The sequence below is a fragment of the Lycium barbarum genome, chromosome 6, assembly GCF_019175385.1.
Source record: "Lycium barbarum isolate Lr01 chromosome 6, ASM1917538v2, whole genome shotgun sequence".
Taxonomy (NCBI): Eukaryota; Viridiplantae; Streptophyta; class Magnoliopsida; order Solanales; family Solanaceae; genus Lycium; species Lycium barbarum.
Genome location: NC_083342.1, coordinates 105332804 through 105359899, shown reverse-complemented (window position 1 = coordinate 105359899; position 27096 = coordinate 105332804). Strand labels below are relative to the sequence as shown.

The 27096-nt window shown below is 41.7% G+C and overlaps 1 protein-coding gene across 4 annotated transcripts; it reads left to right on the top strand.

Moving 5' to 3' along the window:
* Positions 1-1916: 1916 nt before the first annotated feature.
* Positions 1917-11634, top strand: LOC132645206 (uncharacterized). 4 transcript variants are annotated; one of them, XM_060362052.1, is made up of 4 exons: positions 2272-4879; positions 6060-6126; positions 7208-7293; positions 8916-11634. In XM_060362052.1, exon 4 carries the CDS (start codon positions 8985-8987, stop codon positions 10335-10337), a length of 1353 nt encoding a protein of 450 aa, XP_060218035.1. In that variant the 5' UTR covers positions 2272-4879; positions 6060-6126; positions 7208-7293; positions 8916-8984; the 3' UTR covers positions 10338-11634. The 4 variants fall into 4 exon arrangements, with proteins under 4 accessions (XP_060218038.1, XP_060218035.1, XP_060218037.1 ...); XM_060362054.1 differs by lacking the exon at positions 6060-6126; XM_060362053.1 differs by lacking the exon at positions 2272-4879 and having other exon boundaries at positions 5811-6126.
* The last annotated feature ends 15462 nt before the right edge of the window (positions 11635-27096 follow it).

The following is a 27096-nucleotide window of genomic DNA, read 5'->3' as shown; positions in this document are numbered from 1 at the left end:
AAAGCTTGAGCAACAATGGATAATTTCTTGAAATGAGAGAATGAATGAGGTAAGAGAAAAGAAGAGAGAGAGATTGAGAGAGAAGATATTTTTACCAGACTTTCTAATGGCCTCAGGTAACTCTTTGGGCTAGTATTTAACGTGGGCAACTATTGCTAACCACCTAAGTGATCCAACTGGATAAAGCTGGCCCAACTGGCTGTGCGGCCCATTACATCTGATCTGTTGGATTACACTTAAATGAATTACTCCTATGCATCCATTTCAACAGATGTGGCGACACACGTGACCTCAGATGTATCTTCACTTCAACTCAACCTCAACCCTAATTCCCAAATTGAATATGAATTAACTTTGCTTCGGTACATAACAAAAACCCTTTTCCTTCAAAACACTGTCACTTCTCTACCAGAGCTTTGGGCGACTCAGCCATGACTATGACTGATTGATATTCCAAGAAAAATTCATTATGTTTTTCCTTCTTTGTAAGTTTCTCTTTTTGTTTCTTTTTTTTTTTCTTTTTCTTATAAGGGTCGTTTGATACGCAGTATAAGGTAGGATATATTGGGATTAAATTTTTGGGGGTTAAATTTATACCATGTTTGGTTTGAGTTATTATTAGTCCCAATATAAGATTATACCACAACCCTGGTTTATTTTATTCCATCTCCTAGTTGGATAACTAATACCAGGATTAATTAACCATCTTACCCCTGGACCCATTTCATTTATATGCTTGTTCATTGTTTATAGAACACTGTAATGCACTTTGGGTAAATAGAGAAATTGAGTCAGTCATGGAAATTTTATTGATATGAACTGTAATATTACAAGCTATGATGAATTGTATAGCTACTACTATGGCTTCCAAATTGAAAGCATGAGCAACAATGGAGAATGAGTAAGAGAAGAGAGAGATAGGAGATATTGAGAAGAGAGAGATAGGAGATATTGAGAGCGAATTAGGGGAGACAGAAGATATTTTTAATTAAAAGATTTTTTAACTGCCTCAGCTAACTCTTTGGGCTGGTATTTAACGTAGGCCACTATTACTAACCAGCTAAAAGATGCAATTGGATATAGCTAGCCTAACTGGCTGTGCGGCCCATTACATCTGATCTGTTGGATTACACTTAAATGAACAAATCCTATGCGTCCATTTCAACACATGTGGCGACGCACGTGACCTCAGTTATGTCTTTACCTCAACTCGTTTCCAATCCTAATTCCCAAATTAAATATGAATTAACTTTGCTCCGGTAAATAACATAAACCCTTTCCTTCAAAACACCGTCACTTTCCCACCAAAGCTTTGGACGACTCAGCCATGACTGACTGACATTCTAAGAAAAATCTATTATCGTTTTTTTTCTCTGTAAGTTTCTCTTTTTATTTCTTCTCCTTTTCTGTTAGGGATTGTTTGGTACACAAATAAGGCAGGATATACTAGGATTAAATTCTTCGGTTCAATTTATACTATATTTGGTTGAGTTATTATTAGTCCCAACATAAAATTTTACCACAACCTTGGATTATTTTATCCCATCTCCTAGGCAGGATAACTAATATCAGGATTAGTTTTCATGGGATATATTATTAAATGACCATCTTACCCTTGAACCCATTTCATATATATCCTTGTTTATTGTTTTTAGAAAACTGTAATGTACTTAGGGTAAAAATAGAGAAACTGAGATAGTTATGGGAATTTTATTGATACGAATTGTAGCTACTCCAATGGCTTTCAAAATGAAAGCTTGAGCAACAGTGGAGAATTCCCTGAAATTAGAGAGTGAATGAGATAGAGAAGAGAATAGAAAAAAAGAGAAGACAGAGATAGGAGAGATTGAGAGAGAAATAGGAGAGAGAGAGAGAGAGTAGATATTTTTACCGGATTTTGTAACTGCCTCAGCTAAATCTTTGGCCTGGTATTGAACTTGGGCCACTATTGCTAACCACCTAAGCGATCCAGCTGGATATAGCTGGCTCAACTGGCTATGCGGCCCATTATATCTGATCCGTTGGATTACAATTAAATGAACTAATCCTATGTATCCTTTCAACGCACGTGGCGACGCACATGACCTGAACTGTGTCTTTACTTCAACTTATTTCCAACCCTAATTCCCAAATTAAATACGAAATAACTTTGCTACGGTACATAACAAAAGCCCTTTTCTTCAAAAACACTTCTCCACCAGAGCTTTGGACAACTCAGGGGTCGACTAATATTCCTAGAAAAATCTATTTTCGTTTTTCTTCTCTGTAAGTTTCTTTTTTTGTTTCTTATTCTTTTCTTTTAGGGGTCGTTTGGTACACTGATAAGGCAGGATATTGGGATTAAATTCTTTGATTGAATTTATACCATATTTGGTTGAGTTATTATTACTCCCAATATAAAATTTTACAACAAACGGATTATTTTATCCCATCTCCTAGGCGGGATAACTAATATCAGGATTAGTTTTCATGGGATATATTATTAAATGACCATCTTACCCCTGAACCCATTTCATATATATCCTTATTCATTGTTTTTAGAAAACTGTAATGTACTTAGGGTAAAAATAGAGAAATTGAGGCAGTTATGGGAATTTATTGATACAAATTGTAGTACTACAAACTATGATGAACTCTATAGCTATTACAGATACAATGGCTTCCAAAATGAAAGCTTCAGCAACAATGGAGAATTCCCTTAAATGAGAGAATGAATGAGGTAAGATAAGAGAACAGAAGAGAAGAGAGAGAGAGAGAGAGAGAGAGAGAGAGAGAGAGAGATGAGAGATTGAGAGTGAAATACGAGAGAGAGCATATATTTTTAGCAGATTTTCTAACTGCCTCAGCTAGATCTTTGGCCTGGTATTTAACTTGGGCCACTATTTCTAGCCGCCTAAGTGATCCTATGCGTCAATTTCAACACACGTGGCGATGCACGTGACCTTAGTTGTGTCTTCGCTTCAACTCAACCCCAACCCTAATTCCCAAAAATCCTTTCCTTCAAAACACCGTTACTTCTCCACAAGAGCTCTAGGTGACTCATTAAAACAGGAAACTTATTACTCTGTGCGTCCATTTTTATTTACTTATCCACTAGATTAAAATAGATGTACACTTTTAGTTATCCAGTTTGCAAAATCAAGACATAATTTATCACTTAGTTCTAATTTACCCTTATTATTAATCATAATCATATTTCGATGCATTTCCCAAAATATTGAATGCACTATATATATGTATATATATATATATATATATTGATATAGTAAACTTATCATTTTTTAATTACTCCCTCCGGTCTGCTTTACTTATCGTCCTTATTAAATATAGATAGTCCAAAATAGTTGTCATTTTAGAAAATCAAGATACAGTTAACTATTAGTTTCCACCTCTACCCTTACTCAATAAATGTGGTGGAAAAAACAGTAGTATTGATTGACAACAAAGAATAAATAAGGATAATTTAGTCAAATCACCCGTTAGTTAATATTAGCTTAATGGGCGTACAAAAACAATGACAAGTAAAACAAACCAGAGGGAATACCCCTTCAAACATGGACAAGTAAAAATGGACGGAGGGAGTATAGAAAACATTTATCAAAGCAATAGCCACAAAGATGTTGAAAATAGCTATTGGTCGGGTCTACATATAAGATATGCTAATTAGCTCGTTAACCATTAGCTTGTCCTCCTCATAAACTTTAATTGTTATATTCTAATGTATAAATACACCATTAGGATATCTAGGTTGTTGACGAAGGGAATAGTTTCCTAGAGGACATCTAGTTCGTTGGCAAAGAGAATCTATCTTAAAAATTCCTGACACCCGATGATACAAGTCGTGATTGTTGCATATTTCTTCCGCCAAGAAGAAACCCAAACTGGTATTTACATGTAATGAGAATGTCAGGCATCTAGTACTAGTATTTTGTAACTTTTAAAATTCATGGTCAAATGATTGATTTTTTTTATTTGCTGTCAAAATATGAAGTACATATATTTAAAGAACCACACAGTATTTTCACATAAAGAAAAAGGGGGTTTTAGTTTTAAAAGCATTGTTTAACTGTCTGCAACTCGAAGTACTCCATCTAGTTAAAAAAAAAAAGTACATTTAGCCTTTATTTTTTTGTTCAAAAAGAGTGTCGACTTACGAATCAATAAAAAATTAACTTGTATTTTCAAATTTTCACAAGTCATAGGTATATGAGTATGTAGAGTTGTAGTGCAACATTGTTATACCCCGTACATTTATACGACGAATTATCCGCAAGCAAATCGACTCAAGTTAAAGGCGGAATTATTTTCGGACATGAAATAAGAGCTTTTAATTTTCAACTTTGATTATTACAAAAATTGCTTATAAATTTTATTTAGCATAAAAATATTAATATTGGAGATTAGGAATTAATTTAATTATCGAAAGTGGGCCCCCACGACACGTGGCGAGATTTGGTTGGCCTTGAATAAAGATGGACACATGTCATGAAAATTGACACATGTCCACTTTGTAAAGATTATATAAATGAGCATAAGTGGATAACTACACTACAATTAATCTTGCAAATTAGGTTTTAGAGAGAGGGGTTCTCAAGCCTAGAGAGAGAGAGGGGTTCGGGCACTGTTCACGGCGACTGTTCACAGCGGCGCCACTGTTCACGGCGGCGCTACTGTTCACGCCGCCACTGTTCACGGGCGGCGCCACTGTTCACGGACACTGTTCACGGCCAGCCCATTTTTGCCCCCTTCTACACAATTAATTGGAGAGATTTGAAGATCAAGAGGAGGAAAAAGATGGAGCTCATGGTAGCCATGGCAACTCACGGCCATGGCTTTCTTGAAGACATTTCATGGTGAAAAATTAGAGTTTGTCTCTAAGGTAAGATTTAATTCTTTTCTACATGTTTTGGAGGTAGTTTAGACTTGTATAGCTTGGTAGATGTGTGTTGAATACAAACGGGTTATGTATGTTGATGTTGAATTATAAATTGAGCCGTGTAAGGGGGTGTTTTGAGTAAGAATGAGGAATTGATTTTAGTAGCATTATGTAGGAATTAAATGGTTAAATTTAAAGTTGTGATTATGGACATATTGCTATCCTTGCTAAATTGAAAGGATTGAGGGTATGATTATGTTCATATGATTATTGTTGTTGTTATCATGGGTTATGTGATGAGAATGAAGGAAATTAATGGTTAGAAACTTTATAGAGGTCGTGTGGGTGTGTGAAGAGGAGTGTGGCCCTGAGCCATAATAATGAAAGAGAATGGTGAATTAAAATTTATTTAGCTTGTTAGAGGTGTCGTTGTGACATTGATGACGTAGATAAAGGGTTAATGAGTTGAGTTGGTGTTGAAATTGGTTGTATGTTGTTATGAGAAATTATGTGATTTTTATATATTTTTTATGCAATTATGAAAGTAAGATGCTAAATGTGAACTATGGTTGTTATTAATGAATTTGGAAGAAAACAATGCGATTTGGTAGTTTCGTTGCAATTGTAGAAGTTTCGAATGGAATATGAAAATGGGCGGAATGGTTCGAATCCTTGGATATTGTTTAAAATGTTATTGAAATATGTTTGGGTAATCTTGAGTTAGTTAATGAATATGGAAAAATGTTGATATTAGTTGGGTGGTGTGAATTTAGAATGGAAGAGTTACATTATGTGGAAAGGAAGGGAAAAATTTTGGATTGTTGGAAATGTTGTATGAATTGCTTAGAATGTCTTTAAGTATTGTTGGTATGGATTCGGGTTAGTATTCAAATATATAAGCATCGATGTTGGCTTGAAGGTAAGTCGTCGAGTTGAATTTATGAAAGTTGTTGAATGATGTAAAAGAGAGTTACTAGTATTATTTTGCCTTTCGAATTGGTTATCAATGTTACTAGGTTGGTTATTGTGGTTGTTGTTGTTGATTTTGAGCGAGATAAATTCTCGGGATGGCCTATTTACAGGGGAAGTGCTGCCGAATTTTCTGTAGAATTTAATGATTAGTTTGGAATGAATGGCTTAAGTGCCCTTAGCTAATGATTGGTATTCGTTGGCGTAATTGTAGACCTTGGGGAGCCCGAGGCGTAGATTTGGATTAGCTTTAGATTGGCTATCTTGGAAGTGCGTTCGAGGTATGTAAAGCTATCCCTTTTCTTCTTTTGGCATGTCCTAGGTGTACTAGGATCGGATTCGAGCCTCGGAAAATATTCTGCTCATCGGAATCCGCATTTGAAAATATCCCTCTTTCATTCAATAGAATTGAACCCTTTTTGTATGCTTTCTTAAAAATTATGCAAACCTTCCCCAAACTTTATGAAAAGTTATAGAATGTCCGTAGAACCTTCGTAGGTGACCCCATAAGCCTAAAATGCGTAATTTGAGCCCACCGCCTTACTTGTCCCAAGGTGGGCCCACTAGTCCCGGTTTTACCCTTATTGTACTTAAGGCTCGTTTTCGAGCAGTTTTTGGAAAGAAATGTTCTGACTACTCTTTTAACTACTAAACAAAAAAAAAATTGTTTTAAATAATTCATTAAGTCTTATAAATTGTTTTGGCACTCGGAACGACTTCAGAAAGGTTATGCTTCTGTAATTCATTATGACATCCGAAACTCACTTATTATGATCCCGTCTGACTTCATTGAATTGGTTTGTCATTGATATGCCTCATCGAGTCTCTGAAAATATTTATGATATTTTAACTGCATTTAGTTTCTCACTACTCTATTCGTGGATGCCCCAATGTTTCCCACACTGAGCCCGGGCCAGGATATGTTGTCAAGCGTAATCCTCTGCATTGTTCGTCGTGCCTCGATGTGAGAGGGCAGGTATACACGTACATGGATTTGTGGAGTATGATGTGTCATGTACACATGTTCTGATATGATTTGCCATGGTCATCTGATATGATATACTATGTTACGGGGTTATGCCCCTATTCTGATTCTTCTGTGTTGTGGCACCAGCGTCGGGAGGGTGGCCACGTTCTGTCTGCCGAGTCCCTTGGCAGGGGCCGGATTTGATATGACATATGTTTCTGTACACACTCCACATGTTTTGAAAATATGTATTTGATACTTTGGATTTTCTACTCACTTTTTCTGTACGTTCTGTACCAGTTATGATTTTTTTTCTGTAATTCAGGCTTTACATATTCAGTACATATTTCGTACTGACCCCCTTTCTTCGGGGGCTGCGTTTTCATGCCGCGCAGGTACCGACGACAGGTTTGCTGATCCGTCCGTCTAGGATATCTTTTCTGCCATTTGGAGCGCTCTTTTATTCAGAGCCCATCTTTTGGTACAGTCTGTCACTACTTTATTTATATATTCTCGTTCATGGGTACGGCGGGTGCCTGTCCCGTCATATGATTCTGTCGGTCTGTTTAGAGGTCTGTAGACATGTTTGTGGGTTGGGGTCTTTCTGTACGGATGCGTGTATATGTTGTGTTTGGGCGATCCCATTCGCCGCGGCGGCCGGTCTGCATATGTTTAAATGTTGCTTTGTTGGCCCTGGGTGGTCATTGTTGGTATTATCTGTGCGCAGGGTTAATTTGGATAGTCTGTAAAACAAAGGAAACTCTGCCGAAATTTTTCTGGAAATTATCTAAATTTGAAATATAGCCTTGTCGGCTTCTGCTATATACTTGAATGCGTTTGATAAAAATTTGAGATAGCATTTAATAGATGTGTTTGGGTGCCCAGATCGGGCACTAGTCACGGCCTACGGGGTTGGGTCGTGACAAACATGGTATCATGTACAGGGGCGGAGCTACCCTTGCCTGAGGGGTGTCAAGCGACACTCTTTGCCGGAAAATCATATTGTATAGATAGGTGAAATTTTGGTTTATAAGGTATGTATACTAGTGTTGACATCCTTGACACAAGCTGAAGGTTTAGTCCAGTGGTTAGGAGGTTGCAAACGTTCCCTAAGGTTGAGTGTTTGATCCTGGGTAGCAAAAATACTTATAATTTTTGACACCCCTTAATATGGATCCTGACTCCGCCATGTATTTGTTTGATGATAAAGTCATTGGGGAATTGTGTATCTAGTAGATTGATGCAACTTTTACTCGTAAAATGAGGTATTTTGGAAGTATAAGTTTACAAAAGAAATTAAAAAGAAGGGAAAAAAGTATTCTCTTGCAAATTCGAACTTAATTTAGAAAAATACTGACTCTTGCTTCAACTTTGAAACTTTTTCCTTTGTTGGGGTTTCTGTCTTTTACATTTGATGGTATTCTGTTGTGTAAATTGCTTGTCTTCTTTGCTAATGTAACAAACAAAAGTATCTAACTTTACCATGAAATTTGTCATGTGGTAAACTTACTGTTTGAGTCCATTTTGAAATTTTCTTGTTGGTTAAAGTTTGAAACCTTTGCTTTTGTGGGGATAATGTCTTGACCCTTTGCATTTGATGAATTTCCCTTCATTGCTAATATCATTCTTCACAGCAAAAATATCTAATATTCTCATGTTATTTTATGCATAAGATTTCCTATAAACGCATTATGGAATTTTCTGTTTCTTGGTTGAAGTTTTAAACTATTGAGATTGGTTGGGAATTCTGTTTTGACACCCTGTTGCAATTGATGAAATCCTATGCCTTTTAACCTGCCAAGGCGGGTTGCTGTTTTTGCTGACTCACATTTAGATAACGCTTTTCTTCCTACAGTCAAAATTTTGTTGATTAGCTGATGTTAGATTCCTATCCTTTAATTAGAATTTGGTTTATTCTAGGATCATGAAGCTTGAGATGTATTTACTTAAAGAAACAAATGCTTTTATTAAGAGGCTTGGTTAATCCTCATATGTTTATGCCATTTCTTATGTATATATTCATACTTGATTTTGTAGCTTCCTTTAAATTCATTTTATTTCTTGATCAGGTTTTTAATTTTTCGAGACTGTTACCTTTCTCAGGAAAAAGAGAAGGAAGAAGGGAAGTTTTGAAGATTGTTAGCTTTTGAGCCTATTAAGGTACACTACTTCATGATGGCAACTGAAGATAAAACACTGTTTTGTTATTGTCATTGGGGCTGGAAGAAAAAGGTGCTTCCTGATGGATCCACTTCGTATGTGGGAGGTATTACCCGTCAGGTTACTGTGAAGATAGGCATAGAGTATAATGATTTTGTGAAGGCAGTTTTTGACCGATTAGGCATTATTAATCCTTCAGATAAGAGATTGCAATTTACTGCAAAGTTTAATTCCCAATTGATAGACCTGAAAGACCAAAATGATGTCAATGCTCTCTTTCAATATAATGATGGTTTTGCTGATATTTATGCGTCAAGTTTGGAGAAGAAGCCTTATTCTAGACAGACATCAGGTGGCGCGAAAAAGGTTGATGATGAGAATGATAATAAGTGTGGAGTATTATCCAAAGTTTCTGTAGCAAAGCAACCACCTCATCAGGTTAATGGAAATCCATTTGTCAGGCAAAACAACATTCAAAATGGCTCAAATGCTCAGTTCAGTAATCTAAATCCCCATCAATCTACACAAGCAACTTCATCTGCAATGCAGGAAACATTCTGGACAAAGTGTCACACTTGCAAAATTAGGTTCCAGTATTACAGTAATTATGTCAACCGTGCTCTACGCTGCAAGATATGCTTGAAGACTTTTATTGCATATGATCTAGGTTCTCAAGGTGCCGCTGAGACACCCAAACAAAGTCAACCTGCGGGTCAGAAACTGCTTCCTAACCAATCTAATGTCAAGAGTCCTTTTGAGCAGAAAGAGCTTCCTAAACAAGGAACCTCGAAAATGACTGCAAGCAGTGCTGGGTTTCCACCTACCCAAATAGGATCCCCACAGAGTCCAGAGATATGCAGAGGAAAGATTGCTCCAGTGTTTGTGGATATAAGGACGAAACAGAAGGATGAAAAGTACGAAAAGCTAATGGGTGGTATGAGAGAAGGAGCTGCAATGCCAAAGGTAGATGGCGAAAGCAGGAAAAGGAGTTGGAAGCAGACAGTTGAATCGAGTGTAAGCGATGATACTTCAGTCAGAGTCGAGACAAATGATGTGGGAATTGAGAACAGAAACAATCCACCTGCTGGACAAGGTACTGGACTTGATGGCTATGACGCTAGGAGATCATCTCAGCATTGGCAGCATGTTTCAAACAACAAAGGTGTTATAGTTGATGTGAATGATTTGGCAAGCCCTCTGAAGAAGGCATGGTCTAACCGATCAGCTGGAGATAGTAAACCTCTGAAAAGAGCATCGGCTCACCTGTCAGCTGGAGAAAGTAAATCTCAGCAAAAAGAAGCTATTTGTGGTGATGATCAAAAGCATGTCGGAGTAACTAGGTCGTGCAGTAATTCCATGGAATGATGAAATCAAAATGGGATGGGCCTTCATGAAGGCGATATGCAGAATAACAAGTCTAAAATTTGGACAGCTAACAAACAGGCTAGACCGCCCTCGGGTGGTGCAAAAATAGTTGAACTTCTAGTTGATTCTGTTTTAAAACCAGATACAGTTCCTGATAGTAATCTCCCAGAGGGGTATGATTATCCTGATAGAGAGTTGCATTCACGAACAAAGAGATTTGGTCTCAGCAACTCCTTTGGAGGCTCCAAAAAACCATCATCTTTTTCAGATGATAAAGGTTTTGAAGAAATATTTTGTGATTTTAAGGAGGACAGATCTGTGGGAAAGTTTCAAGTACATCAGGTATGGGCTCTTTATGGTCAAAATAGTACATTGCCAAGGACTTACGCTCTGATTAAGAAGATTGTTCCTGTCCCATTCAAATTGCATGTAGCCCTTCTTGAAGCATGTGCAGGGCCCAATAATGCTGCTCAGTCGGCTTGTGGAACGTTCAAAGTGAATGAAAAATATCAAGTCTATGCTTCCAGTTCATTCTCCCATGCGGTGAAAGCAGTATGTATTAATAGGAACAGGTTTGAGATCTATCCAAGAGATGGAGAGATCTGGGCACTGTACAAGAACTGGAAAAAATCAGGTTTGGATCCAGACAAGTTTGAGTATGAGATAGTGGAGGTCATCGCAAATACAAAAGACTGGATAGAAGTTTCATTCATGGTGCGTGTGCATGGTTTCAAGTCAGTCTTTAGGTCTCCACAAAAAGAAAGATCGCCTCCTGCTTTTCTAGAAATAAAAAAAGATGAGTTGGGTATATTCTCTCGTCAGATCCCCGCATTTCAGCTGAGTGGGGAAAAAGGAGGGGTTTTGAGAGGCTGCTGGGAGCTTGATCCTGCTTCAGTACCGTCTTCTTTGTTAAGTGATGCACCAGTTAGTATGTAATGTGATCGGTTATCCGGGATTATAACACACTGATGGCCTATTGTTCTCTTCAGTTTATTGCCAGATGTTTAAGATGGTACAAAGCTATAGGGAGGGCAACAAGGTAGCAGATGCACTAGCGCGCATGGGTATGTAGTTTGTGTATTATGATACCCCTCCCCCTTTTGTAATGGGTTATGCAACCAAGACTATCTAGGACTAGGATGGTAGGATAGTCCCAAACCCCCTGTTTGTATGGTTGTTTCCCGTGATTTATTATTACCATGTTTGTTTTTATTGTTCTTGAAATTATGTTGTATGGTGTTGTAAACTAGCTGTAATTCTGCGGTTATATAACCATAAAAATACTCAATTTTTGTAACTGCAGATTTGGTGGTTTTTGCGTGGTTACTTATTTTATTTCCTCATTATATCTCCACCCCACCTAACCCCTCCATCACAACCAAACCCACCCATCGCACCAACCCCACCCTCTGCCACCCACCCCACCCCCACCCTACCACCCACCACTACCCCTCACCACCCTTCACCACCACCCACTCACCCCACCCCACCCCCACGTACCCCTACCGCCCACACCAACCACCACCACCCAACCACCCCACCCCCACCATCAACCAATACCTACTTATTTTTTAAAGTTCCTATTTTATCATTTGCCTTAGTTTTATTCATACTAGTTTTCGAATTTCATGCTAATCCTTTTAAATGTATTAAAATGATGTAAATAATATTAGAATATGTGTACTTTGTATTTGTTGTCATTGCAAAGCACCAACGTACTGAAAAAATGTTTCTATATTGTGTATATGAGAATATCCTTCATTTGCCCTAGATGAAATTCGGATTTGGGAAGAAAGAAATGTTCCTTTAGTAGCATATATTTTACTACGATCTTTTATAGCTGCACACAATAAATAGAATTGCATCTCTTGCTTACCAATATGTGTTGTTTCATTTATATCGTTAATATCGTTTGATGATAAAATTTAATGCGAGTAATAATCAAATGACTTCAATCATTTAGTTCTTGTAATATATCAAATATTCAACTTGACAATGCTTTTGTCTTCGATATTTCAACAACAAACAATTTACATTTGATTATAAGCATCGTCGGCTTGGTTGCAATTGATTCACATCTAAAAGTGTTTGTCTTGTCTTTAAGAAACTGTAGCCTTGTTTTTATAATTGTATACATATCGAGAAATTAATTCGAACAAAAGTAGCACTTTGTATAAGTCATATAGAAATTCGATTAATATGTTTTCCATATGATGGCGGGTACGTCATTATTAATTTCATGATATACATTTGCAAAGATCCCCTCCAGTACCATTTTCGTCCAGTTCATCCAGTACACATCTAGATATAGGGCACGTGTCACTTACAAATCAAACGGTCCAGATTACTTCCCTTCACTTATCACTCTACAAACGCGCAGTCCCTTCTTCTACTCCCTTCATGCTCACATACACAATCCACCCACTTCTAAATCCACAGTACTTGCTTTCAATGTTAATGAACAGCAACTAACTTGTAATTTGCTAAAGTAAATTTATTTTCAAATTGTTTACCCCGGATTCGGATAATCAATTAAATTTATAGGTGGGTATAGGATATGTGCTTTGTTCTTGATGTATGCTAGACAAAGAAAACAAAATATTTAAAGGTTCCTTGGTAGAACGGCTGATGACGACGGTTGGTTAGCGATACAAAGGTTTGTGAGCAATGTATGATACTTGATGGATGAAATGCAATAATAACAATAACAGGTGGCCTTGGCCGAATTAAATGATGAAAGAATTTGTATATAAGAATTCTTCTATTACAAATGTTCTTGGAAAGTAAGAAGAGCCAACCCCCTTAAGGGAGGAGGATATATCCTATTTATAGCAGTGAGCCCATGGGCCTCATACAATATGAATTAATAAAATAGCAATAAAAAGGACAGCCCGTGCACGGATTTGGTGGGATTGGACTGACGGCGCCGTCTGACACACGCATAATTGGTAGCCGACCATGATGTGACACCACTGATGCGCTTCAGCAACGGTCATAACAGACCAACGGATACACGGACAAACGGCTGTCCGGATCAACGGTGACGAACCCTCGGGAAGAGTCCCCGAACCATCGGTGGCATAGAGACCGGGCCAAATGGCGCCTCTGCTCAGCTTCGATTAAAGCGCTTATCCGGAAAGGTGTGATGCCCCTCGTACGAACTAACGACCCCTTTCTTCCTCCGATCCATAGTTTCTCCGGATTGACTCATATCCGGTTTTTACCGTATACAGATATCCCCCACACTTCCCGGAACAACGATCCATCGGAGTAACGGGAAGTGAATGAATCATACAACCGACCGCCTGGATGGCCTATCCTTATCTCCTTATTTTGGTGGGAATAGTTGTGTCACGTCTTCCCCTTTGCCGGCCACGTGTCCTGCTTCGGATGGTCCGCTCCTGTCAACCGCCTTTTGCACGTCGTTTCGGGTCGCTTCGCATTAATGATGGGACACGTGGCGATCCCCGATTGGCCATCCTCGATAACCGTTCCCCTCCTTATGCCTATATAAAGCCCCTCATTTCCTCATTTTTTCATTTTTACGATCTGCCCTTTCATTTCTTCTCTCCTCTACGTTCTATCTTTATCCTTTCTTCAGCAAATCTGTTGCCAAATCTTCGCTTATTTTTACGTGAAAGGGGAATTAATTTTGTCACCATTCTCGCCAACTGCTTTTTTCTTCAGTTGCTCTTCAAATCACCATTTCCTTCGTTTCCTTCGCATTATTTTCCGAAATCCTCTTCCCTTCATTCCTTCAACATGTCTGAAACCACTTCTCTAGAAATTCCCTCGGTTTCATCCCCGGGGGACGAGGCTGTGTCTCCGGCTAAACAAAAGAGTAACCCCGAGACTACGGCCTCGGATATTATACCGGCCAAATTTAACTTCAATAAAGACCTTGAGGCGGAAAAACCCTCTGCTGTCTCAGACCGGGGATACGACGTGAGGCGGTATCCTTCCTCCATAACTGAGGATAAGCTTGACATAGTCCGGGCAGATTGTGGGTGGAACACACGCCCGGTAAGGGTTTTTGCACCCGGGCCGGACGAATCCATTACCGACCACCGGAAGGGTTCTTGTACGTGTACACTTATCCCTTTACCCTTAAACTCGACCCCCTGATTGATCCGGTCATACTGGATATGTGCCGGACCTATGGCATGACTTTGGCACAGATCGGCCCAATCGTTTGGAGGGTCGTTGCTTGCCTCCGGCTGCTGGCCAACAGAGCAGAGAAGGAACTTTCACTGGACCACCTAATACGCCTGTATTCTCCGAGAATATTCCGGGGCGGTGTCATAAAATTAACCAAGCGCAGCCGGAACCCTTTCTTCTCGAAGATGGACGAAGACCGGGACAGGGGATGGCTAGAACGCTACGTCCGGGTAAAAATCGAGGACATAATCCCGGCCGTCCATCTACCTTTTCCGGAGAAATGGAACGACAAGCGTAAGTTCGATCCTTTGAGCAATCGTTCTTACTTGTTCAGCCGCTTTTAGTATTGTTTTCTCATAGCCCTTTCCTTATTTTTTGCAGCAAACGGATTTGTTCCCCCGGTTATTCGCAATCTGAGTGAATGGGTCACGACACTCCTCAGCCAGCTTCCCTATGAGGACCGAACATGGGCCCATTTGTCACGCGGCCGATGGATCGCTCAAAATCATGGTAACGTTTGACTTTCCTTCGTTTTTGCTGCATCTTTAGCCATTCGTGGTCGTTAGTTTTCTCAATCCTGCCTATGTCTTTGTCGTTCAGGTTTGCCGAAGGGCTCGGTGGCATCCAGGTCGGAGTCGGGGGTCGCTCCCCTGCACCGGCATCCGCATTCGACACGGCGAGTTCTTCCCGTGTTCTTGCCGAAGCTTCCAAAAGGAAACGGCCCTCCGAAAAGGGGAAACCGTCCCAACGGAAGAAGGCAAGAAGTGTTGCCCGGCCCCCGAGAGAAGAAGCGGAGCCCGACATCATAGTTCGGAGGGTCGGCCCGGCTCCGTCAACGGCTCCAGTACCTGAGGAGACTGCCTCCGTTCCACCTTTGCCTTCTATCAACGAAGGTCTCTTGATTCCCGTTCTTCCTTCAGGTGCGGAAGAAATCCTTTCCCGGCTCCTCTTCGGTCGGTTGACTTTGTCGACATTTCAGGTGAAACTTCTTCGGAAGACACTCCCATGCAGAGGAGAAAGGGACCCGGGGAAACGGCTGTCACTGCAGCTGATCAAAGGACTGCCCCAGTTCCGGAGACCGAAGCCCCCATTCACGCTCATTCGTCTCCCGACCATGAACCTGTTTCTACTGCGGAGCCCCTGCTCTATGCCAGAAACATTGAGTCCACGCCAAGTTCATCTACCCCGGCTCCGAGGGCTGAAGATTTTGAAGATATGTTTTCAACCACTCCTCCTGCTACCGGTGACGCTGCGGGTTTCGGCCATCTTACAATTCCTCGGGTCACGAGGTCGGCTAACCGACAGTCAGAATCTAGTTCTAGAGATAACCTGGTGACCATCTTCCCAGCCCCGAGCGTAGAACCAAGAAGAACCAGATCGGCCGTAATCACCTTCCCCGAGGATTGCGGCTTTTTGTCGCGCCCGGCGGGAGTCGCAAGCTATTTGCGGCCTCTTGTCTCCGACTCGGACAAGCGTAAAATGACCGGGGTCACCTGGCAGTTCCTTATGAACGAAGGCATGCACGCGAGCAACCGGGTAAGACCCTCAGCCACCCTAGTATTTCAATAGACTTTATGCTCACTTTGTTTGATTCTTCATGTTTGTTTTTCTTGCAGAGTGTGGTACTGGTCAACGAGGCCTTCATCCGTTCCCACCACGAGATGGACGATCTTCGAGGCCAACTAGATGCCCAAGGCCGAGAAATGGAGAAATACAAGCATCTCCTCCGAGAGAAAGAGGAAGAGTTGGGTCGGGCGGCTGTTCTTGCCAACCTTCGTCCTGAGCTCGATGCGGCCAAGGACGAAAATCGTCTCTTGAAGAGTGAATTGGCCGCCATGACCGATTATAATCGAAGCCTCGAGACTGAGAAGATTGGCCTTAGCCGAGACAAAGCCCAATTTTCGTCGAGGCTGGACGAAATGGAGACCATCGTATCCCAACTCCGGGGGGAACTGGATTTGGTGAAGGCCGATGCAACAGGCCTAGCCGAGAGGAACCGGCTACTGGAGTCCGACACCGCTCTATACAAAGAACGCATGAGAGTTTTCGAAGAGAAAGCCGAGGAGCGGTCTCGGATATGTGATGGCTTAAAAGCCGATCTGGAGGAGGCGGTGAGCGCCAACGATGTTCTTAAGGCCGAGCTAGAAGCTGCTGTTCACATGAGGAATATTGCTGTGGCAAACCGGGCCGAGCTGGAGACTAAGTTGGCTAAAGTCGAGGCTGATTTGGAAGAAGCCTGGAAAGGCGTGGAAGCGGCCGAGGCTCATACTGCCATTGTCGCCGAGTACGAGAAGTGGAAGTCTCGGCGGCTCACCCTCGAAGAAGCCGAGCACGGATTCTCCAAACTTCCGGCCCTGATAAACCAGGCCAAAGAGATGGAGGAGGAGGCAAACCATGCCCTCGGGTCCGACTCAGATGATTCCGAACGAACCGAGTCCGATCATTCTGCCTCCAGTCATCCAGCATAGGATTTTTACTTGGCTTTTGCTTTTTGCCTTTGCTGGCCTTTTGACTTTTGATGTAAAAGTATTCTTTGTAAAAGTATCTTTTGTATATATGAAAGTTGCACTTTTCTTGTTTCTCCATTTGAGTGCTTGTTTTTATTTTGCCTTGAATTATTGGTCCGTTTTTCGGACAAGATGATCCGTATTCATTGATTAATTCTGCCCGTAGGACTTACCAAATGTTTTGTGACTTTGGATCTTTCCATGCCCATGATAGGCGCTTCTTTAGGACCGGCATTTTTCATGGACGGTTCGCAATGACCTCGTTGGCCTTGTCGAATTTCGACCATAGTGCCCGGTGTAGGGCGTATAAATTGAATAATGCCGAAATACGACCATTGCAATGGTTTCTGTATTGCAAGTGTTTGTACATATGAGAATTTTCATTTCTTGTATCTTTGCCGCAGCAAACACTAAATGGGACACGATTCATTATGATCGTTTGGTCCTTACATCGAAGGCGACGGCCGGTGGCCAGCCTTTGTTTTGCCGTGGCAAACGCTGAATGGGACACGATTCATTATGATCGTTTGGTCCTTACATCGAAGGCGATGGCCGGTGGCAAATGCTGAGCTTCTTTGTTTCTTTTTATCGTGGCATGCTTCGATGTGGGTACTGTGCCCCCCTAACACTGATCCGAGCTTTGAGGTCGGGTGAGTGTTACCAAGCCCCCACTCGGAAGGTGTGACCTCGGGTGTCCGAGTGCTGGCCCTTTATCTTTGTTGCGTAGCACGTTGTACTTGTTGCCTCATTAAAAACCTCGTCGGAAAACCCATTTTGGGACAAAACCGCACTAAGGAAAAGAGTGCAACACATGCTTTCAGTCCTAAATTCTAACTTTAGGATTAGAATACGGTTTCCTGCAAAAGAAAAATACGGTTAACAAAAAGTATACGGGAAGATCATACCTTAGCAGTAGTATCTTTTTAGATGGGCTATGTTCCAGTTGTTGCGCAGGCATTGCCCATCCATAGACTCCAGCTGGTATGATCCTTTGCCCGTTACACCGGTTACCTTGTACGGTCCTAGCTTTCCCTCGTTGGGGTTCTTTGTATGTAAGGTGACTTTTCGAAGTACTAAATCCCCCACTTGAAAATGCCAAAAGTTGGCTCTTCGGTTGTAATATCTTTCCATCCTCTGTTTTTGGGCCGCTATGCGGACCAACGCTCCTTCGCGTAGCTCATCCGCGAGGTCGAGCTTCACGGCCATAGCCTCCCCGTTTGATTCTTCGGTGGCATATCTGAAACGGAGGGTCGGTTCGCCAACCTCCACGGGGATGAGGGCTTCGGCTCCGTAAACCAATGAGAACGGGGTTTCCCCCGTGCTCGATTTGGATGTGGTTCTGTAAGCCCAGAGCACCTCCGGGAGTATTTCCCTCCAATTATGCTTCGATGCCTCAAGTCTCTTCCTCAGATTTTGGATTATCGTTTTGTTCGTTGATTCTGCCTGCCCGTTTGCACACGGGTGATACGGGGTTGACACGATTTTCTTGATCTTCAACCCTTCGAGGAAACTGTTGACCTTGCCACCCACGAACTGGGGGCCATTATCACAGGTTATCTCAGACGGGATGCCGAAGCGGCAGACGATGTGGTCCCATATGAAGTCGATGACTTCCTTTTCTCTTATCTTTTCGAAGACCTGCGCTTCAACCCACTTAGAAAAATAGTCAGTCATAAACAAAATGAAACGGGCCTTACCTGGTGCCCGAGGTAACGGACCAACAATGTCCATTCCCCACTTCATGAAAGGCCAAGGTGAGATGACCGAATGCAGCAACTCCCCAGACCGGTGAATCATCGGAGCATGCTTCTGACACCCGTCACATTTTTGGACAAAACTTTTCGTGTCCTCGTCCATCCGGTTCCAGTAATAACCGGCCCTGACGATTTTTCGAACCAAAGCTTCTGCACCGGAGTGGTTGCCGCAGGTTCCCTCGTGCACCTCTCTTATCACATATTCCGTTTCACCGGGGCCCAAACACTTAGCTAAAGGACCGAGGAAGGAGCGTCAATACAGTTGACCGTCCACCAAGCAAAAGCGGGTAGCCTTGGTCCGTAGTGATCGTGACTCCTTCGGGTCCTTTGGGAGCTTACCATCATGCAAGTAGTCGATGTACTTATTGCTCCAATCCCAGGTCAAGCCCATTGCGTATATTTCGGCGTGCCCGGTTTCTACGGCCGTGTTTGATAAGTGCACCGTTGCCCCGAGGTTGATTTCCTCCCCCTCAACCGAGGATCCCAAGTTTGCTAATGCATCGGCTTCGCTGTTCTGCTCCCTCGGTATGTGCTGCATGGTCCACTCTTTAAATTGATGAAGTACCACCTGTGTTTTTTCGAGGTACCGCTGCATCCGTTCGTCCTTTACCTCGAATACGCCGTTCACCTGGTTCACGACCAGAAGCGAGTCGCACTTTGCCTCGATTGTTTCGGCTCCCATGCTTCGAGCCAATTCCAAACCTGCAATCATAGCCTCATACTCGGCTTCATTGTTAGTCAATCTAGCAGTTCTAACGGACTGTCAGATGACCTCCTCGGCCGGGGTCCTAAGGACAATCCCTAGGCCGGAACCTCTAAGATTCGAGGCCCCGTCCGTATGTAGAGACCAAATGCCCGCGGCCTTTCCCAAGGTCATCAAAAGTTCCTTCTCGACCTCGAGGACCATGGCCGGGGTAAAGTCTGCCACAAAATCGGCCAAGATTTGGGATTTGATGGCCGTCCGAGGCTTGTACTCGATATCGTAACCGCTAATTTCTATAGCCTATTTTGTTTACCTACCGGATAACTCAGGTTTATGCATGATGTTTTTTAAAGGGTAAGTGGTTACCACACATATGGGATGGCATTGAAAATAAGGTTTGAGATTTCTGGAAGCGCTTACCAATGCTAATGCCAGTTTTTCCAAATGAGGATAACGGGTCTCTGCATCCCCCAAAGTTCTACTTACATAATAGATAGGGAATTGCGTACCTGATTCTTCTCGGACCAAAACGCCGCTTACCGCCATTTCGGAGACTGCTAAATAGAGGAAGAGTGGCTCATCGGACCTCGGTGTGTGCAGCAACGGGGGGCTGGATAAATACTTCTTCAATTCCCTTAGGGCTTCTTGGCACTCCGGTGTCCAAACGAAGTCGTTCTTCTTTCTAATCAAAGAGAAGAAACGGTGACTCCTGTCCGAGGACCTCGAAATGAAGCGACTCAGCGCCGCTATCCGCCCGGTGAGCTTCTGTACCCCCTTTATGTTGTTCACGACCTCGATGTCCTCGATGGCCTTGATCTTGTCCGGGTTGATTTCAATTCCCCGGTTTGACACCATGAATCCCAGAAATTTACCAGACCTGACGCCGAAGGCACATTTCTCCGGGTTGAGCTTCATGTTGTATCTGCGAAGTACATCGAAGGTTTCCTGCAAATGCTTTAAATGGTCCTCTGTTTTCAGGGACTTAACAACCATATCGTCAACATAAACTTCCATTGTTTTCCCTATTTGTTCTTCGAACATCCCATTAACTAGGCGTTGGTAAGTTGCACCGGCGTTTTTTAATCCGAAAGGCATGACGTTATAACAGTAAGTCCCATAACGGGTGATGAAGGATGTTTTCTCTTGGTCCTCCGGGTGCATCCGGATTTGGTTGTACCCGGAGTAAGCATCGAGAAAACTTAACATTTCATGCCCGGTCGTCGCATCGATCATTCTGTCGATGTGAGGCAATGGAAATGAATCCTTCGGGCATGCCTTGTTTAAATCCTTATAATCAACACACATTCGAAATTTATTACCTTTTTTTGGCACCACCACCACGTTAGCAAGCCAATCCGGGTATTTCACCTCCCGGATGGAGCCTATATTCAAAAGCTTCGTTACCTCGTCTTTCACGAAGGCGTGCTTTGGCTCTGACATGGGCCTTCTTTTTTGCTTGACCGGGAGAAACTTCCCGTCCAAGCTGAGTTTGTGTGATGCTATTTCCGGTGATATACCTGTCATATCTATATGCGACCATGCAAAGCAATCGGCGTTAGCTCGAAGAAATTCAATTAATTTACGCCTGAGCTCCGGGGTGAGCCCCGTGCCCAGGTATACCTTTCTGTCCGGTAAGAACTCGAACGAGATGATCTGCTCCAGCTCCTCCACGGTTGACTTGGTCGCGTCCGAGTCATCCGGCATGACAAAGGATCTGGGCATCCCGAAGTCGTCCTCCTCGTGCACTGGATCTGGTCCAGTATACTTTAGTTGCTATTGGGGGACCTCCCCTCCGGTTGTACCCTTCTCTTCCTGAGCCGGCTTCTCGAGCCGGGGAGCTGCCTCATCTACTGCGAACATTTCCTTTGCTGTGGGCTGCTCGCCCCGGATGGTTTTCACCCCCTCCGGAGTGGGGAATTTTAGCAACTGATGCAGTGTTGAAGGAACTGCCTTCATACCATGTATCCAGGGCCTGCCCAATAACGCGTTATATTTCATGTCCCCTTCGATCACATAGAACATCGTTTGTTGAATGGTGCCATCCACGTTTACGGGCAACGAGATCTCCCCCTTCGTGGTTTCACTTGCCATATTGAACCCGCTTAATACTCAGGCCACTGGTACGATCTGACCGAGCAGTCCCAGCTGTTCAACCACTCTCCATCGGATGATGTTAGCCGAGATACCTGGGTCAACCAAAATACGTTTGACCTTAGTTTTAAAGACAAGTATAGAAATTACCAACGCATCATTGTGGGGTTGGATGATGCCCTCCGCGTCTTCGTCATTAAAGAAGATAGATCCCTCGATCGAAAGATCTCGAGTGCGCTTTTCACGAACAATAGAAATCTTCGTCCGCTTCATTACCGGCCCTCGAGGGGCGTCAATGCCCCCCACTATCATGTTGATCGTATGTTGGGGTTCGACAGGTTCGGGCCTTTGATAAGATTCTCTTTCCTTATAATGATTTTTGGCCCACTCGCTCAGCAGATCTCGGAGGTGACCATTTTTCAATAACCGGGCTACCTCCTCTCTCAATTGGCGGCAATCTTCGGTTCTATGACCGTGGGTTCCGTGATATTCACACACTACGCTCGGATCCCGCTGACCCGGGTCCGACCTCAATGGTTTAGGCCATCTTACATCGGGGACACGTCCAATAGCCGAGACAAGTCCCGAAGTACTAACGTTGAAGTTGTACTCCGAAATATTTGGCGGAACTTTATTACTGGCGGAACTTCCGGCATCGCTCCTAAACGAGAGTCCCCGACTGTTCGACGAGCGTTCAACCCGCTTGCTGCCCCGTCCAGAGAAATAGCTTGGACTCTCGATTGATTTTTCCGACCTGAAATTTTGTCTCTCCGAATGGGGATATGGCCGAAACCTCTCTTTCGATGATTCGGACTTCGTTTCGTACCCCTTCCTTGGTTCCTCGAAACCTCTATTTACTTTGATCCTTACCGGTGGGAGCTCGAATTGATCGTCCTCCACCCGAATCTTCGACTCATACCGATTGTGGACGTCGGCCCATGTTACGGCCTCGTATTCCAGCAAACTTTCTTTCAATTTGGCCGAAGCCACCGAACTTAGCATGTTGAGACCCTTTGTGAAAGCCTGTGCGGCCCACTCTTCTGGCACCGGGGGGAGTTCCATCCGTTCCCTCTGGAACCGGGTGACGAACTCCCGCAATAGCTCGTCGTCCCTTTGGGTTATCCGGAAAATATCAGCCTTACGGGCCTGCACCTTTATGGCACCGACATGGGCTTTTACGAAGGCGTCGGCGAGCATTTCAAAAGAAGTGATCGAATGCTCGGGTAGATGGTCGTACCACGTCAATGCCCCCTTCGATAGAGTCTCTCCAAATTTTTTCAACAATACCGACTCTATCTCATCTTCTTCCATATCATTGCCCTTTATAGAACAGGTGTATGAGGTCACGTGCTCATGCAGGTCCGTGGTGCCGTCGTATTTCTGAACATCCGGCATCTTGAATCTCTTCGGGATCAACTTAGGGGCCGCACTCGGAGGAAAAGGCCTTTGAATATACCTTTTTGAGTTTGGCCCTTTTAGCAAAGGTGGAGCCCCCGGTATCTGATCCACCCGAGAGTTGTACGTCTCGACCCTCTTTTCGGTGGAATCCACTCGCCTCGCCAAAGTTTCGAGCATCTTCAGAACCTCGGTGGAGGAACCGGCTCCAGAATCATTACTCTCGACCGCCTGTGGCTCGTTCCTTCCGATTTCCACTGTACCCTTAGCCTTTTCAGGCCCAGCTTCACCCTTTCCGCTCTGCAGTTGGGCAATCGCTAGTCCTTGCTCGGCGATTGCCGCCCTTTGTTCCTGCAACATTTCAAAGATTAAACGCAAGTTAATGCCATCGTTTGGTGCGTCCGGTTCTCTCCGGCCCCGGTCCCGGGACAATGTAACGGAATGGTGAGTGTTTAGGGGGTCGGTGGCCGGTGAGACGGCGTTCTCTTGATCTACGGTATTTTGCCGGTTGAGTCCTTCCCTTAAATCAACGGGGTTCGGCAATGCCCGCAGTTCGCTCCCTTCGTTTTCCGCCACGATCTCGGTATTATTGACATGACCGGATTGTTCGACGTCAGCCATTTGGACCGTTTTCACAGAGTTGGGTAGGGACGCTTTTGGCTTCGATGAATATGGTAGAAATCAAGGCCAAAGACCACTATTATCCTAGCCCCACGGTGGGCGCCAAACTGTTTACCCCGGATTCGGATAATCAATTAAATTTATAGGTGGGTATAGGATATGTGCTTTGTTCTTGATGTATGCTAGACAAAGAAAACAAAATATTTGAAGGTTCCTTGGTAGAACGGCTGATGACGACGGTTGGTTAGCGATACAAAGGTTTGTGAGCAATGTATGATACTTGATGGATGAAATGCAATAATAACAATAACAGGTGGCCTTGGCCGAATTAAATGATGAAAGAATTTGTATATAAGAATTCTTCTATTACAAATGTTCTTGGAAAGTAAGAAGAGCCAACCTCCTTAAGGGAGGAGGATATATCCTATTTATAGCAGTGAGCCCATGGGCCTCATACAATATGAATTAATAAAATAGCAATAAAAAGGACAGCTCGTGCACGGATTTGGTGGGATTGGACTGACGGCGCCGTCTGACACACGCATAGTTGGTAGCCGACCATGATGTGACACCACTGATGCGCTTCAGCAACGGTCATAACGGACCAACGGATACACGGACAAACGGCTGTCCGGATCAACGGTGACGAACCCTCGGGAAGAGTCCCCGAACTATCGGTGGCATAGAGACCGGGCCAAATGGCGCCTCTCCTCAGCTTCGATTAAAGCGCTTATCCGGAAAGGTGTGATGCCCCTCGTGCGAACTAACGGGCCCTTTCTTCCTCCAATCCATAGTTTCTCCGGATTGACTCATATCCAGTTTTTACCGTATACACAAATTCCTATAGAACTTAATGTAGCAACAGATTTCTACTCGTTCTTTTCCATTTTTAATATCAGTTTATTTAGAAGATATCTTCTCAGTTCTCAGTCAACCTCAGCAATTGGTTCAATGTGTTTACAAACCAAATTGGGTGGGTTTGGTATTAAGAGTGTTAAGAAGCAGCAGAAGAATAGGGACAATATGCGACTTAGAGCCTGTTTGGATGGGCTTATGCCTATAAGCTGCTTATAGGCTGCAAACAACTTATAGGCTAAAAGAAATAAGTTGGGCTAGTCTAACTTATTTTTTTGGCTTATAAGATGTTTTCAGCTTATAAGCTGCTTTAGATAAGCTAAGTCAAATGAGCCCAATTATTTTTTTGAGCTTATTTTAAGCACAAAATGACTTTAAGCTGGCCAGATAAACACTCAAAAAAACTGAAAACAGCTTATAAGTCAATTCAAACGGGCTCTTAATTAGGATGGAGCCACTATAGATTTTCTGGCAAAACTTGACAGATTTCGACTTTGTGTTTTGAGATGTTTTATCAGATATAGCGAAGAGGAGTGCTGGCGTGTTTGTAGAGTGATAAGTGAGGGAAAATAATTTGGACCGTTGATTTTATAAGTAACACGTGTCCTATATCTAGACGTGTACTAGAGGAACTGGACCAAACTAGTACTGGAGGGGATCCAAACTCGTTAATTATGATAAAGATGGTTAACATATTCACATCAGAAAATGTAATTGAGGTATATAAATCATAGTTGCACGTACATGTACTCTTTGTCTGATTCAAAGTTATGAATCCTATCATCTATGATCAGGGAAGGCTCAAGAAAGTTTATGGCCTAAAGCAAAATTGAGGGGCCTTAATTTCTTTTAAAGGAAACGTCTTATATATTACTCCTTCATTAAATTTATGTAAATTTATTTGACTGGGCACGGAGTTTAAGAAAGATGAGAAGGCTTTTAAACTTGTGTAAATGAGTCAAATATATTTTATTGTGATTATAAATTATTTCATAATAATTAATTATTTTCAAATATAGAAATGAGTCATTCTTTTGGCACACACTAGTAAAAAATAGGTTCACATAAATTAAAACGGAGGGAATATTATTTTTGAAGTTTATTTTTTAAACATCTTGAGATGCAAAGCAAATTTTATTATAATCAGTTTCTTGTAATATTTTTTTTAAACTGATAGTATGGTCATTCTAATTAATATCTTTTGACAGTGTTAATCTAATATAAGATCTTATTAATTTTAATTTTAACATAATTTCCTTCCACGAAAGCAACTGTTACAAAAACTATTAAAATTATTTATAAGTAATATAGACATTTGAAAAGAACCGAACTCTTTTATCAGATTGAATATATCGATTAAAATATTACCTTTTAGCGTTACTATATTTCTTAACTATTTTAATTCAAGAAATAAGTATAAACCATCAATGTCAGAGTGATAATTATCGTTTAAGGAACATTCAAGATTAAAATAATATTTTTTTAAATCTTGACCATCTACCGATCTAAAATAATTACCACTAAATAGAATTTTTATTGTTTGCCAAAAGTTTATCCAAAGGTCCTTTTTTGGGGATTGTAGTTTCAATTCTCTTCATTTGTTTTTCTTTTGAGTTTTTAATAACCGGATTTATATTTTTAATTGACATATTAACATTATAATAATTATTAAAATATAATATACACCTATAAATAAAATATAAAAAATAACTGATCTTTGATTAGACATTATAGAATTTTAGAATAATAGAACTTTAAAAAAAGAGGACTTTGTACTCACAATCTAAGGAAAAAAATTAAAGTTTTTAAAAAAGTAAATAACCTCAAAAGCAAAAATTGTTTATATTCCCAATTTAGCAGAGAATTTTTCAATTCCTACTCAATTAGTCACGTCAATCAAGTCAAAATTACCTTTCCTTTCTTATGAAGAGTTCACTTTTTCATTTTAACCACTCAGTTAAACTAATCTCACATTTAATCACTGTTTGGACTTAATTTCACTGGATGTCCGATCGGTCCAAATTAATGCCAAAAAATGATCGGTCGCCCAAAATAATGCCAAGGCTAACCGGCCCAACAGCTCAGGCGCTTAAAAAAAAAGACTTTTTGTGGCAACTAAGTCGCCACAAAAATGTCGCCACTAAAGGGCTGCTACAGCATATATACATATGTTGGAATTATATATACATTTTATATACAAGAATTATACATTTTATATACATATGCTGGAATTAATCATACATTTATTATACATAAATTATACGTTAATTATACATTTATTATACAATAATGATATGATATTTATTTTTAACATATACAATAGTGATACATATTATATACCACAATGATACAGTTTCTATAATACATTTTTTATACATATGGTACACTTTTTATACAAGACTGATACAGTTTATATACACATGCTGGAATTATATATACACTTTCTATACAAAAATGATATATATTATATATAAAAATGATATAATTTTCTATTCCTTATAGGGCAGTTGCACTGTACTGATACACAGTATATACACAAATGATACATATTATATACAAAAATGATACATACCTTAACTATTTGTCACAACCCAAATCATGGATCATGCAGGAACCCACACTAACCCTCCCTGGTGGGCGAACCCTTCAGGTAACTATCTTAATTTGATACAACA

Bases quoted from the DNA above. Each gene is read 5' to 3' on its own strand.
- LOC132645206 (XM_060362055.1), top strand. From the start codon at position 8,985: ATGATGGCAACTGAAGATAAAACACTGTTTTGTTATTGTCATTGGGGC.